Source organism: Anomaloglossus baeobatrachus, chromosome 10, assembly GCF_048569485.1.
Source record: "Anomaloglossus baeobatrachus isolate aAnoBae1 chromosome 10, aAnoBae1.hap1, whole genome shotgun sequence".
Classification (NCBI taxonomy): domain Eukaryota; kingdom Metazoa; phylum Chordata; class Amphibia; order Anura; family Aromobatidae; genus Anomaloglossus; species Anomaloglossus baeobatrachus.
Genome location: NC_134362.1, coordinates 48203095 through 48214639, shown reverse-complemented (window position 1 = coordinate 48214639; position 11545 = coordinate 48203095). Strand labels below are relative to the sequence as shown.

Below are 11545 nucleotides of genomic sequence, written 5' to 3'. Positions count from 1 at the left end.
TGTGACATTGTTATGACACGCGAGCCCCGTGAACAGTCAGTGCCGCCTTCCTTCTCCTCGCCTTCAGACATTTGAGCAGGATGTGAGTGCAGCGCTGACTTCCTGCTCAAACGTCTGAAAGCGGGGAGACAGATGCCGGGTGCTAAATTGGTCACGGGACCCGTGTGGATAATGTCATATGGGCCCTGAGATCGCGGCTTCAGACATCGCTGGAACCACGGCCGAACCGGAGATTAGCATAGGCTTGTTTATTTTTACGGGGGCGAACAAGGGGAATGAGAAGAGGATGTCCAAGTAGTGGACAACCCCTTTCGAGATCTATGGACTCTCCCTGAGACTCTTTGTGTAGAGCTCATTATAAATGAAAAGGCGTGTGAGACATGTAGATCAGGAGCACAACTGTCAGTCATTACATGTCTCGCACTGGTGATAAGGCCCCCTTTCATTTACCATAGGCTCTGACCTGCTGCGGATTTAAAAAAAAAAAACCATCCAGGAGCTCAAGAAACAGAAGGGGAATAAAAGAAAAACATGTGCATGAGAGTTTTGAAATCTTATTCACTTTTTTGCTGCAAAAAAACGCAATGTGTGAACAAGCACCTAAGCTAAGTTCCCAAGAGCAATTTATGCAGTGGTTCCTTGGTGTGGGGTTAGTGTACTGTGTTTTGGGCAGTGATGAGCAGGGAATAGGCCCATTGTGTTGTGTGAGCAGTGCCGGGATTTCCAGTTTACACCAGTTACTTTCTGGGGCAGTACTGGGAAATCGTCTCCGGCTGTTGCATCAGTGTCTTCAGTACAGGGGGCGGGGCCAGCGCTGGTGGTGGGAGGGGCCGAGCCTTTATATAGGGGTGCCCGGCTTTCTGCGGCCAGTCTGTAGCTGAGCGCTGACACTACACATAGGTGAGCGCTGACACCGCCGGTGCTGATGGCAGACTGTAGCTGTGGCGGACGGGGCCGGAGCTCACTCCTCTCTTCTCCCCTGTAGGTTTCCTCCCCGCAGACATGACACAGGACACGGCTCTGGACATGAAGGACGTGGAGCTGAACGAGATAGACCCGGAGAAGCAGCCGATGGCGGCGGAGGAGGCAGAGTCCCCAGTGGGGGGCGAGAAGAACGGGGTGGTGAAGGTGAAGCTGGAGGACGAGGACGAGGAGTGCGGGGCCCGAGCCGTGAAATTCACCGGCCTGTCCAAGGAGGAGCTGCTGAAGGTGGCCGGCACCCCGGGCTGGGTGCGGGTGCGCTGGGCGCTGCTCATCCTCTTCTGGCTGGGCTGGGCCGGCATGCTGGCCGGCGCCGTGGTCATCATCGTCCAGGCCCCGCGCTGCCGCCCGCTGCCGGCCATGGAGTGGTGGAACAAGGGGCCGCTCTACCAGATCGGGGACCCCGCCACCTTCCAGGACGGCTCCGAGGTCCAGGACGGGGTCGGCGACATATCGGGTGAGTCCGTGCGTAATGAATGGGGAGTGCACACGTCACTGCAGACAGGGTGACGTCAGCGGAAGCGGCCCTGCCGGGCACATCAGCTGTGGCAATACTGGAGGCTGCCATGCTGGTGCGAGGGGCGACGCCATACATTACAGGATGGCCCCTTAAAGGGAACCTGTCACCAGTTTTTTGATTATTAAAGGGAACCTGTCAGCAGAAATTTTGCTTTAAACCTAAGTTCCCCCTTCTGCAGCTTCTGGGCTGCATTCTAGCAGGTTCCTATAGTTTTTGTGCCCCCTTTTAGACCAAATTAAATACTTTATAAAGTTGTACCTTTTTGGTATGCAAATCTTCTAAATTATCCATGGGGGCGGGCTGTCTGGTGTCAGTTACTGTCCCTCCTGCCGATTTACACCGTCCCCCAACGCTCCATTTCATACCTCAGTGCGCCTGTGGTCCCGCGCATGCGCCGTGCGACTGTACCGGGACTGTGCACAGTGTGACCGCTGGTGACGTGTTGTGCAGGCACGAGATTATGGGCGGCGCTGTGATTGTCATCAGAAAGTGCCCGCCCATAATCTCGTGCCCGCGCTTTCCCTTCTGCCTCCAGCGTTCTGCACAAGCGCTGGCCAGATGACCCCACGTCACCTCTTTCCCATCTTGCCCTGGAGCAGGAAATAGATGGGAGGAGCGGAGCAGGACACCACCAGTTACGAGAGGTGACGTCGGGTCATCTGGCCAGCACTTGCAGAGAACGCTGGAGGCAGAGGGTAAAGTGCTGGCACTTGCTGATGACAATCACAGCGCCACCCATAATCTCGTGGCTGCGCAACATGTCACCAGCGGTCACACAGTGCACAGTCCCGGTTCAGTCGCACGGCGCATGCGCGGGACCTCGGGCACACTGAGCAGCGTCCTGAGGTATGAAATGGAGCGTTGGGGGACGGCGTAAATCGGCAGGAGGGACAGTAACTGACACCAGACGGCCCGCCCCCATGGATAATTTAGAAGATTTGCATACCAAAAGGTACAACTTTTTAAAGTATTTTAGTCTAAAAGGGGGCACAAACTATAGGAACCTGTTAGAATGCAGCCCAGGAGCTGCAGAGGGGGAAACTTTTAGGTTTAGAGCAAAATTTCTGCTGACCGGTTCCCTTTAAATCAAGTATCAGTTCCTGTGCTGCAGTCTATGAAGGTGCACCTTGTCTCACCGTTTTGTATGCTAAGGAGCTGTTGGCCAGATGGGCGGGCTCTATTTTGGCTCCTGTCCCTCTTTTTTTCCTTGCTCGCTGTCCTCCTGTCATGATTGACACGCCGCCGCCATCATAACGCACGCTGCTGGCCAAGTTCTGCGCAGGTGCAGATACACCAGCACGAGGGAAACTTTTTTTTTTTTTTTTCCTGCTCGGCCCGCCATATGGGCAGAGTGAACTGTGCCTGCGCAAGACTTGGCCAGCAGCGTGGATGATGATGACGGCGGCGTGTCAATCATGACAGGAGGATGGCAAGTAAGGCTAAAAGGAGGGACAGGAGCCGAAATAGAGCCCGCCCACCTGGCCAACACAGCTCATTAGCATACAAAATGGTGGGATTTTATAAAGTTCTTTTTGGGGTCTGCAACTGGGGACAGCAACAAGGTGCACCTTCATAGACTGCAGAAGGTGACACATTTGGTTTAATAATCAAAAAACTGGTGACAGGTTCCCTTTTTAAAGGGGTTGTCTATCCTTGGGTACAAGTCTGCAGTTACTCTTGTGAATGAGGACTTTCAGTGGCAGGATTCTATGCTGCCATACCTGGTGGGCCCATGACCGCATGTGTGAGATTCACATAATTGACAATGCCTACTAGACGTGCACAGCCTCGCTCAATACAAGTGAAAGGAGTGAGGCCAGACAAGTCTAGTTGGAATGTGGCCGGAAGTGTGCAAATCGTGCGCTCTCTGCATTGGAGGATCCTGACAGTGTGCGCAGTGCGCGCTTTGAGTCTTCTATCACACATAATGACTGCAGACTTGCACCCCAAGGCTGGACAACCCCTTTAAACATGTATTGATTACTAAATTCACTCTTCCCAGATCATGGTCTATGGCATCGATAGCTTTGACCAGCCCTACTGGCTCTGTCATACTCTGAATACAGTACTCATTGTTCCCACCAAGGCCCCCTTTTTTTGTGACCCATATTTCTTACTATTTTCCTGTGGTCATGAGCTGGATCTTTATTTGAGAAAAAAAGACTACATATTTTTACATTCCCCCCCCCACCCCCCCAATCTTAGTGCTGTCACAGGAGACACGAGGCATTACATGGTGTTCAAAGGGGTGTGTTAAAATAACCTAACATGGGGCATAATCACAGATTACGTGGTCTTCTATAGTAATGCATCCACTACTCTCTGCCGCTGTCAAATTCTCTTCCATATTGTTCATTGGGTGCCATGTAATGCTTCATGTCTCCTGTGGTGGCGCTGCGGGGATCTGCGGTCCTGACAGGTGATCACTGGGGTCCACTTATTTCCAGAGAAGCCTTCTAGAGCCACAACTTTTTTTTTTTTTTTTTTTTTTGCCAAGATTGAAACTATAGTGATCCAAGAAGTCAGAGACATTATCTTCAATGCCGTCTTGTGACGTGGGCAAAAATTAGAAAGCCGCTCTGAATACGATTGAAAGAAGCCGTGGACTAATTACCATCATTTCTATTTTATCAATGTTCAGGAATACAAAAGCGCCTGGATTCCCTCAGCACCCTGAAGGTGAAGGGTCTGGTGATCGGGCCGCTGCACATCAACTCTAAAGACGATCCTTCCGGGACCATGCTCAAGGAGATCGACCAGAAGTACGGAACAATAGAAGAGTTCAAAAGCCTATTAGAGGCCGCTCGAAAGAAAAGTGAGTGCACTGTACAGGCAGCTGCTGGCAACTGGATCACAGAGGGGTCAGAACTGGGGGTACGTCACAAGCACTGGGTACTGAGCAGATTTACGTTTATTTTTCAGGTATTAATCTAGTTCTGGACCTCACCCCTAATTACAAAGGAGAAGATGTCTGGTTCACCAAGGAGATTAAGCAGTCTGAGCTGATAACAACACAAATTAAGGTGAGACCATGGCAGCAGTACACGGGCCTATACGGCTATGTGCTCTGCCTACTTAACCCCTACTTGCCCACTCCCTTAGGATAGGTCATCAATGTCTGATCGGCCGGGGTCCAACACCCCCGCCCATCAGCTTTTCTCCATCGGTGAGGTTTCGGACCCCGGTCGATCAGACGATGACTTATCCCAAGGATAAACAATCAGTGTAAAAGTAGTGGACAACCCCTTTGGCTACAGAAGTTAATCAGCTGTACTTCAGCCCATACAAAAATGTTTCAGCTCTTTACCTGCGAGTCACTTACACAGTAGCAGGTTTGCTAGGTCCTGCAACATTGTCCCATTTACTTGTATATAGCAATATCTAACAGTGTTTCTCAACTCCAGTCCTCAAGACCCACCAACAGATCATGTTTTCAGGTTTTCCTCAATGTTACACAGGGAATAATTCCATCACCTGTGCAACATTAAGGAAATCCTGAAAACCTGATTGAGGAAAACCTGAAAACATGATCTGTTGGTGGGTCTTGAGGACTGGAGTTGAGAAACACTGATCTAACACAACCGCCACTTACCGTATTTTTCGTTTTATAAGACGCACCCCAGATTTAGAGATACAAAAGTTAAAAAAAATAAATAAAAATGGGCTCTGTCTTATATTCCAGTGGAGTTTTACTGGAGGGGGCGCAGCTGTGGTGGTGGAGTGGGGTCACCAGGAGGCAGTGGCGATGCTGCAGTGGGGGCTGTGCTTGCTGCGTGGAGCCGGGCGGTGCGCGCTTCAAAGAAATGGCGCCTGGAGTCTCCTTGTGTGCTGATTGAGCTGTTGGCTCAATGACAAGTTGAGCTCATCTGCACACGCACCACTTCTGGGTGTCATTTTCCTTAAGTCTGCTGCTCTGTCGGCGGTGCAAGCTTCATACAATGGCGCCTGGAGTTAGCGCGTGTATATATTGAGCTCTCGGCTTAATGACAACCCGAGATCTCATCTGTGCACGCGCCATTTTCCTTAAGTCCCCTGCTGGGAAATCGATGGGCCGAATGTGGTGCATGCGCAGATGAGATCTTGAGACGAGAGCTCAATCTGCGCATGCACAGACTCCAGGCACCATTCTTTGAAGCCTTCACCACCGACAGAGCATCTCACCTGCCACACAGCCCCCACTGCTGCCAGCACAAAGCCCATTCTCCACCCCTGGTAAGCTGCATTTGCCTTAAAGACGCACCCCTCATTTTCCTCCCAAAATTTGGGGAGGAAAAGTGCGTCTTAAAATCCAAACAATACAGAGGATTGTGTGCAGGGAAGCATTGGGGGGCGTTAGTCTTTTGTTTATGCAGTCTAAATTTTAGTTTGTATTAGGAAATTTGCCCTCGTCAGCTTTTTATTTTCTTTCCAGTCTTAGTGATGACGTTTATTCCCTTTCTTTCCGGTCTTGCAGGATGCCATGCATTTCTGGTTTGAAAAAGGTGTTGGAGGAATCTTCATAAGTGGATTTGAGAATATCCAGAATGTAAGTCTATTGTGTTAAACATTTAATAGTTTCAATCATTTTACAAACTGTTTGATAGTAATACTTATAATTCTCTTACCTTACAGCCCGGTGAACTCATTCCTGAGCTGCAGAACATCACTGCAAACCACAGCACAGAGGGTAAAGCGAGGTGAGGCCCTAGGATGTTCTTGCACCACGCATGGCTTTCTTCCATACTTAGTTTCTTCACTACTTTTACATTGATGGGCTATCCTTTGGATAGGTCATCAATGTCGGATCGGCCGAGGTCCAACACCCTATAACCCAGCCAGAGGTTTTCTGTGCCGGTGGTGGCCAGAAATGCTCAGTCTGGAGCTGTCCTGTATTCTGATAGCATCTGTGGCTGGGTACTGAACATCCGCCTCCAATTGAAATCAATAGGAGGTGGATCTGCAGTATCCAGCCACAATCAGTTTACAGGGCAGCTCCAGAACTGAGCGTTTCCAGCTGCTGGTGCCGAGTACAGCTGGTCACAGCGGGGCTTCGGACCTCAGCCAATCAGACATTGATAACCTATCCTAAGGCTAGGCCATAAATATAAGTAGTGCAAAACCCCCTTTCAGACAATTGACAGATTTTTGTATCTTCTGTTGATAGGGTGCTGCTCATCTCCGCAAATGAGTCCACCAGCGACCAGATAATGAGTATCCTCAACGACACTACCGCTGGCATACTAAGCACAAGCTATTTGTTGAGCAAAGGCAATGAAAGTGACAACACACTCGGGAAGCGGATCCGGCAGTATCAAGAGTCCGCTTGGGAAGAGAACAAGACTATGTGGGCGGTGAGTAGACCTGGAAAGCGGTTCCCTATTGTTTTGCGTCCGATATAATAACTATATAAGCTATGCTGAGTGTTTTGTTTCCTATAGATCCTATATCGATAACAAGTTTGTTGTTTCCGATAGATCCGACCACGTTTAGGACACATGGCTTCAGTGGTGAAGGAGAAGTTGCTGCGTGTGTATCAGCTCCTGCTCTTCACTCTTCAGGGAACGCCTTTAACTTTATACGGGGATGAGATTGGCCTTAAAGATTTGCCTGGACAGGTAGGGGTTAACTTGCCCTTTGCGTTTAGAAATAAGATTAGCTCAATAAAATTAAATTGTTGGACAAGCCGAGGCATGAAGTAGTCTATGCCAAAGTCCGTTAATCTGCCCCCGAGTCCTGCACGTTGTTCTTACACGTTCCCTCCTCCTCCTCCGCAGCCGGCACGTGGCCCATACATGCAGTGGGATGGCGGTAAAAATCATGGCTTCTCTGAAGGTGCAATGGGCGAGGTGAACGAGCTCAACGCAAATTTCTCATTTAAGGTAAGAAAATATTTAGATCTTTGATCTCTGCTGTCAACATCTCGTTTGGTTTTTCAGACTGAGATCTGAGCAGGCAATTTTTGCGTGAGTGTTACTACTTATCAGAGGGGCAGGGGCAGAAAAATAAATAAACCTGAAAATGGTTAAAGGGGTCAGAGGACAACTAAGCCCCATACTCTTATTTGGCGAGCCTGCATATATACAGTACCTTTGTTTACACTGCAGCATCATTGCATACACAGATCGATCTGCCATTCAGGAGTCTGGGAAAGCATTTTGGCGTCTGCTGAAGGCCCTTATGAGCTTCTCTAATATTAAAGGGTACCTGTGACCACATTTTAGCCTTCTAAACTAAAACTAGCTCCTTAAGCAGCACCTGTGCTACATTATATAATGGTGCACGTTACCCCTAACCCCCCCCCCCCCAACTCTGTAGAGCCCACAAAAACCTTTATAAAATCTCCTGCCTTGAATGTAAATTCTCCAGTCCGATAGGCGTCCTAATCTGTGTTCCCCCTTTCGCCCTCCTCCTGTGCTGATTGACGTGGGTGACTCCTCGGATGCCATCCACATAGCCGTGCAAAATCTTGAGCCTGCGCAGACATATTCCCAGATTTGCTTTTTCCTATTGCAGGCAGAGCTAAAACCATAGGTGCGCCTGCGCAAACTGGTGAGTTCTCTGCGCAGGTGTGCGATTTTTGCCTGGCGATGTGGGGAAGCTGGTAACGTCATCCACATCACTGAGCAAAATCCTGCGCAGAAAAACTCGTTGGTTCATGCAGGCGCACCTATGTTTTCGTATTTGCCCGCAACAGGGCAGAGCCAAGTGTGCCGCAGAGAGTTGGGAATATGGATATTTTGCCCGCCTATATGAATGGCGTCCGAGGAGTCATCAACATCAATCAGCACAGGAGGAGGGCGAAAAGAGGTGCAGATTAGGACGACCACTGAACTGTCTACATACAGGGTGGGGGATTTTTATAAAGGTTTTTTTGGGGGCTGCAGGGGGGAGGGTGGGTCAGGAGGTAACGTGCACCATTATATAATGCAGCACAGGTGCTGTTTAAGGAGCTAGGTTTAGTTTAAAAGGCCGCACGGTGGCTCAGTGGTTAGCAGTGCAGTCTTGCAGCGCTGGGGTCCTGGGTTCTAGTCCCACTAAGGACACAATCTGCAAGGAGTTTATATGTTCTCCCCGTATTTGCGTGGGTTTCCTCCGGGTACTCCGGTTTCCTCCCAAACTCCAAAAACATACTGATGGGGAACCTAGAATGTGAGCCCCAATGGGGACAGTGTTGCCAGTGTATGTAAAGCGTTGTTGAATTAATAGCCCTATATAAATTAATAAAATTATAAAATTAAAAGGCCAAAACCTGGTGACAGCTTGCCTTTAAAGGGTTGTCTGATTAGTGCCAATGACGCCATGACCTGACAGATCTGCCAAGATGCATAAAAGATCAGCAGGTATCCTGCATTAGTATCATGGCAGGTGTTTGGCGTCATATGAAAATCTGCATCACTCCTCTTGTCCAGAAGTGGACAACCCCCTCTAACTGGCGGTAGTGAAGAATATGGACTTTTATAACATGATTGAGTTTTGAGCATGTAAGGCCCCTTTCACACCAGTTTTTTTCCATCAGTCACAATCCGTTTTGTGACTGATGCAACGCATCAGTTGCAGATTGTGGTACAACTGATGCAAGGGATCCCTATAAAAAAAAAAAATCCATTGTACCAGATTTGGAGCCTTGCAATGTGATTGTATATTTATACTGGGCATGCTTAGTAGAAAATGATGGAATCCAGCCCCATAGACCTGAATCCTGCACCATAGACCACCATTATATCTCTTGACTGATTGCGACTGACACCTGTAGTGCGTTGTTTCGTCACTGGGAAAAACGTTACATTCTGCGTTGCTTCCGCCCGACGGTCAGTCATGTGACAGATGCAACGCAAGGCCATCAGTCGCAATCTGTCGTTGATACAAGTCTATGGGGGAAAAACGGAATCCTGCAAAATATTTTGCAGGATTCAGTTTTTTCTCAAAGTGACGGATTGTGACTGAGGGAAATTGATGAAAAGAAGGGAATTTTGTTTACTTACCGTAAATTCCTTTTCTTCTAGCTCCTATTGGGAGACCCAGACAATTGGGTGTATAGCTTCTGCCTCCGGAGGCCACACAAAGTATTACACTTAAAAGTGTAAACCCCTCCCCTCTGCCTATAAACCCCCCCGTGCATCAAGGGCTCCTCAGTTTTTATGCTTTGTGTTGAAGGTTATGGGCCCTCTTTTCTTCCATCCGATAAAGTCAGCAGCTGCTGCTGACTAAATTGTGGAGCTTTTGCGTGCATGTGTGCCTCCTTCAACACAAAGCATAAAAACTGAGGAGCCCGTGATGCACGGGGGGGGGGTGTATAGGCAGAGGGGAGGGGTTTACACTTTTAAGTGTAATACTTTGTGTGGCCTCCGGAGGCAGAAGCTATACACCCAATTGTCTGGGTCTCCCAATGGAGCGACAAAGAAAGTGAACGTAGCCTAAAGAGGCACGTATATCTTCATGATACAAATCTGCTATAATCTAGCGGACACAGAAGTGCAGGCATAGCGTCGTACATTGTTCTTCTCGGTAGTAACACCCCGCCCTTGTGTGTAATCTTTGCTCTTTGTCCCTGTATCTGCTCACGCTGCACTTTTCTCCTTGCGGTCTGCAGTTTTCTGCGCAGCGGAGGCTTTATCCCCCTTCCTGACTCAGCTCTTTGTATTGTGCCTCTTAATCCTGTGCTGAGGGCTCTTGGATACAACCTTTGTCCTACTTGGATACAGACTGATAAGCGAACGCAGTACAGCTCTAAAATGCCTAATGTCGTCTTTCACAATCTTTGAGGAAGAAAAAATATCCCGCAGTGCCTGTTGTACTTTGCATTTATTAATATATATTTTTTTCACCTTTTTTTTTTTTTTGTCTCTAGGCTCAGGAAGAAGATAAAGAGTCTTTGCTCAATCTTTATAAGCGTCTGAGCGATCTTCGGGGGAAGGAGCGGTCCCTTCTTCACGGAGACTTCACACTACTCCACCACACTGACAAGGCGCTAGCTTTTGCACGTGTTTGGGACCAAAATGAAAGATATGTGACTGTAGTGAACTTTGCTCCCGAGGAGACGACGGAGGTGTCCATAGAACATGAGAATATACCCGAGCAGTGTACAGTAGTTCTCAGCTCCAATCCCGAGAGGAAAGAAGGCAGCAGCGTTTCTGTAAAGAAGGTGACGTTGGCGGCAGCAGAAGCGTTACTGCTGAAATATCCTTACAGCGCATAAAGGAAAGCTCTGCGAGCGGAGCCGACCTCTCACATTCCATATTCTGACCCTGTCCACTCCAGGAGGCACAGTATTAGCTCTTGCCAAAACCCCCCTTTCACTCTTCCCTCCCTTTCATCCTCCATTGCACGGAGACCACCATCACCATTAATGTCTAAACTTTTTATCGAGCATAAGTTTCTTTAAACGCGTTAACAGCAATAAGTGTAGTGTGCTTTCTCGTGTTGTGAACAGTAAATGCTCTAGGATGTGTGCACACTTGTGTATGAATGATTGTTTCATACAGATAATACAGTATTGTGGCAGACTGGGCCCCCGGGTGTTTGGGGAGGGAATAATAAAAAGGGGAGCAAAGAATTTTGGTCAGATAAAAAAAAATTCCTTTTAATAAAAGTAGTTTACATGTGAGTTATTTGTGTGGTTATTACTGTGTTCTCTTAACATCTCAAGTTTAACGGACATCCTTGTTACATCTTCAAAAGAAGTTCTGCAGCTGTCGGAGAATCTCTCGGCTCCTTAACACATAAGGTCTGTCCTGAGATGCTTAATTTCTCTCCTGAAAAGTACCATACCCCTCCCCCCCCCCCCCTTTCCATGACAACAACACTGCTTTGGTGATGGTGCTGTCATGGGGGAAGGGAAAAATCAAAATTACTTACCGGTAATTGTTTTTCTTTGTCGCTCCATTGGGAGACCCGGACAATTGGGTGTATAGGCTATGCCTCCGGAGGCCGCACAAAGTATTACACTAAAAGTGTAAAGCCCCTCCCCTTCTGCCTATACACCCCACGGGCTCCTCAGTTTTTTTTTCTTTGTGCGAAGGAGGCAGACATGCACGCACAACTCCACAGATTGGTCAGCAGTAGCTG

At 48.5% G+C, this 11545-nt stretch overlaps 1 protein-coding gene across 1 annotated transcript; it reads left to right on the top strand.

Annotated features, from left to right (window-relative positions):
- The first annotated feature begins 814 nt into the window (after positions 1-814).
- On the top strand, positions 815-11084 carry SLC3A2 (solute carrier family 3 member 2). The gene is made up of 10 exons (XM_075326570.1): positions 815-900; positions 986-1438; positions 4143-4316; positions 4424-4524; positions 5955-6026; positions 6113-6177; positions 6645-6831; positions 6955-7095; positions 7255-7359; positions 10329-11084. Exons 2-10 carry the CDS (start codon positions 1003-1005, stop codon positions 10674-10676), a joined length of 1629 nt encoding a protein of 542 aa, XP_075182685.1. The 5' UTR covers positions 815-900; positions 986-1002; the 3' UTR covers positions 10677-11084.
- Positions 11085-11545: the final 461 nt, after the last annotated feature.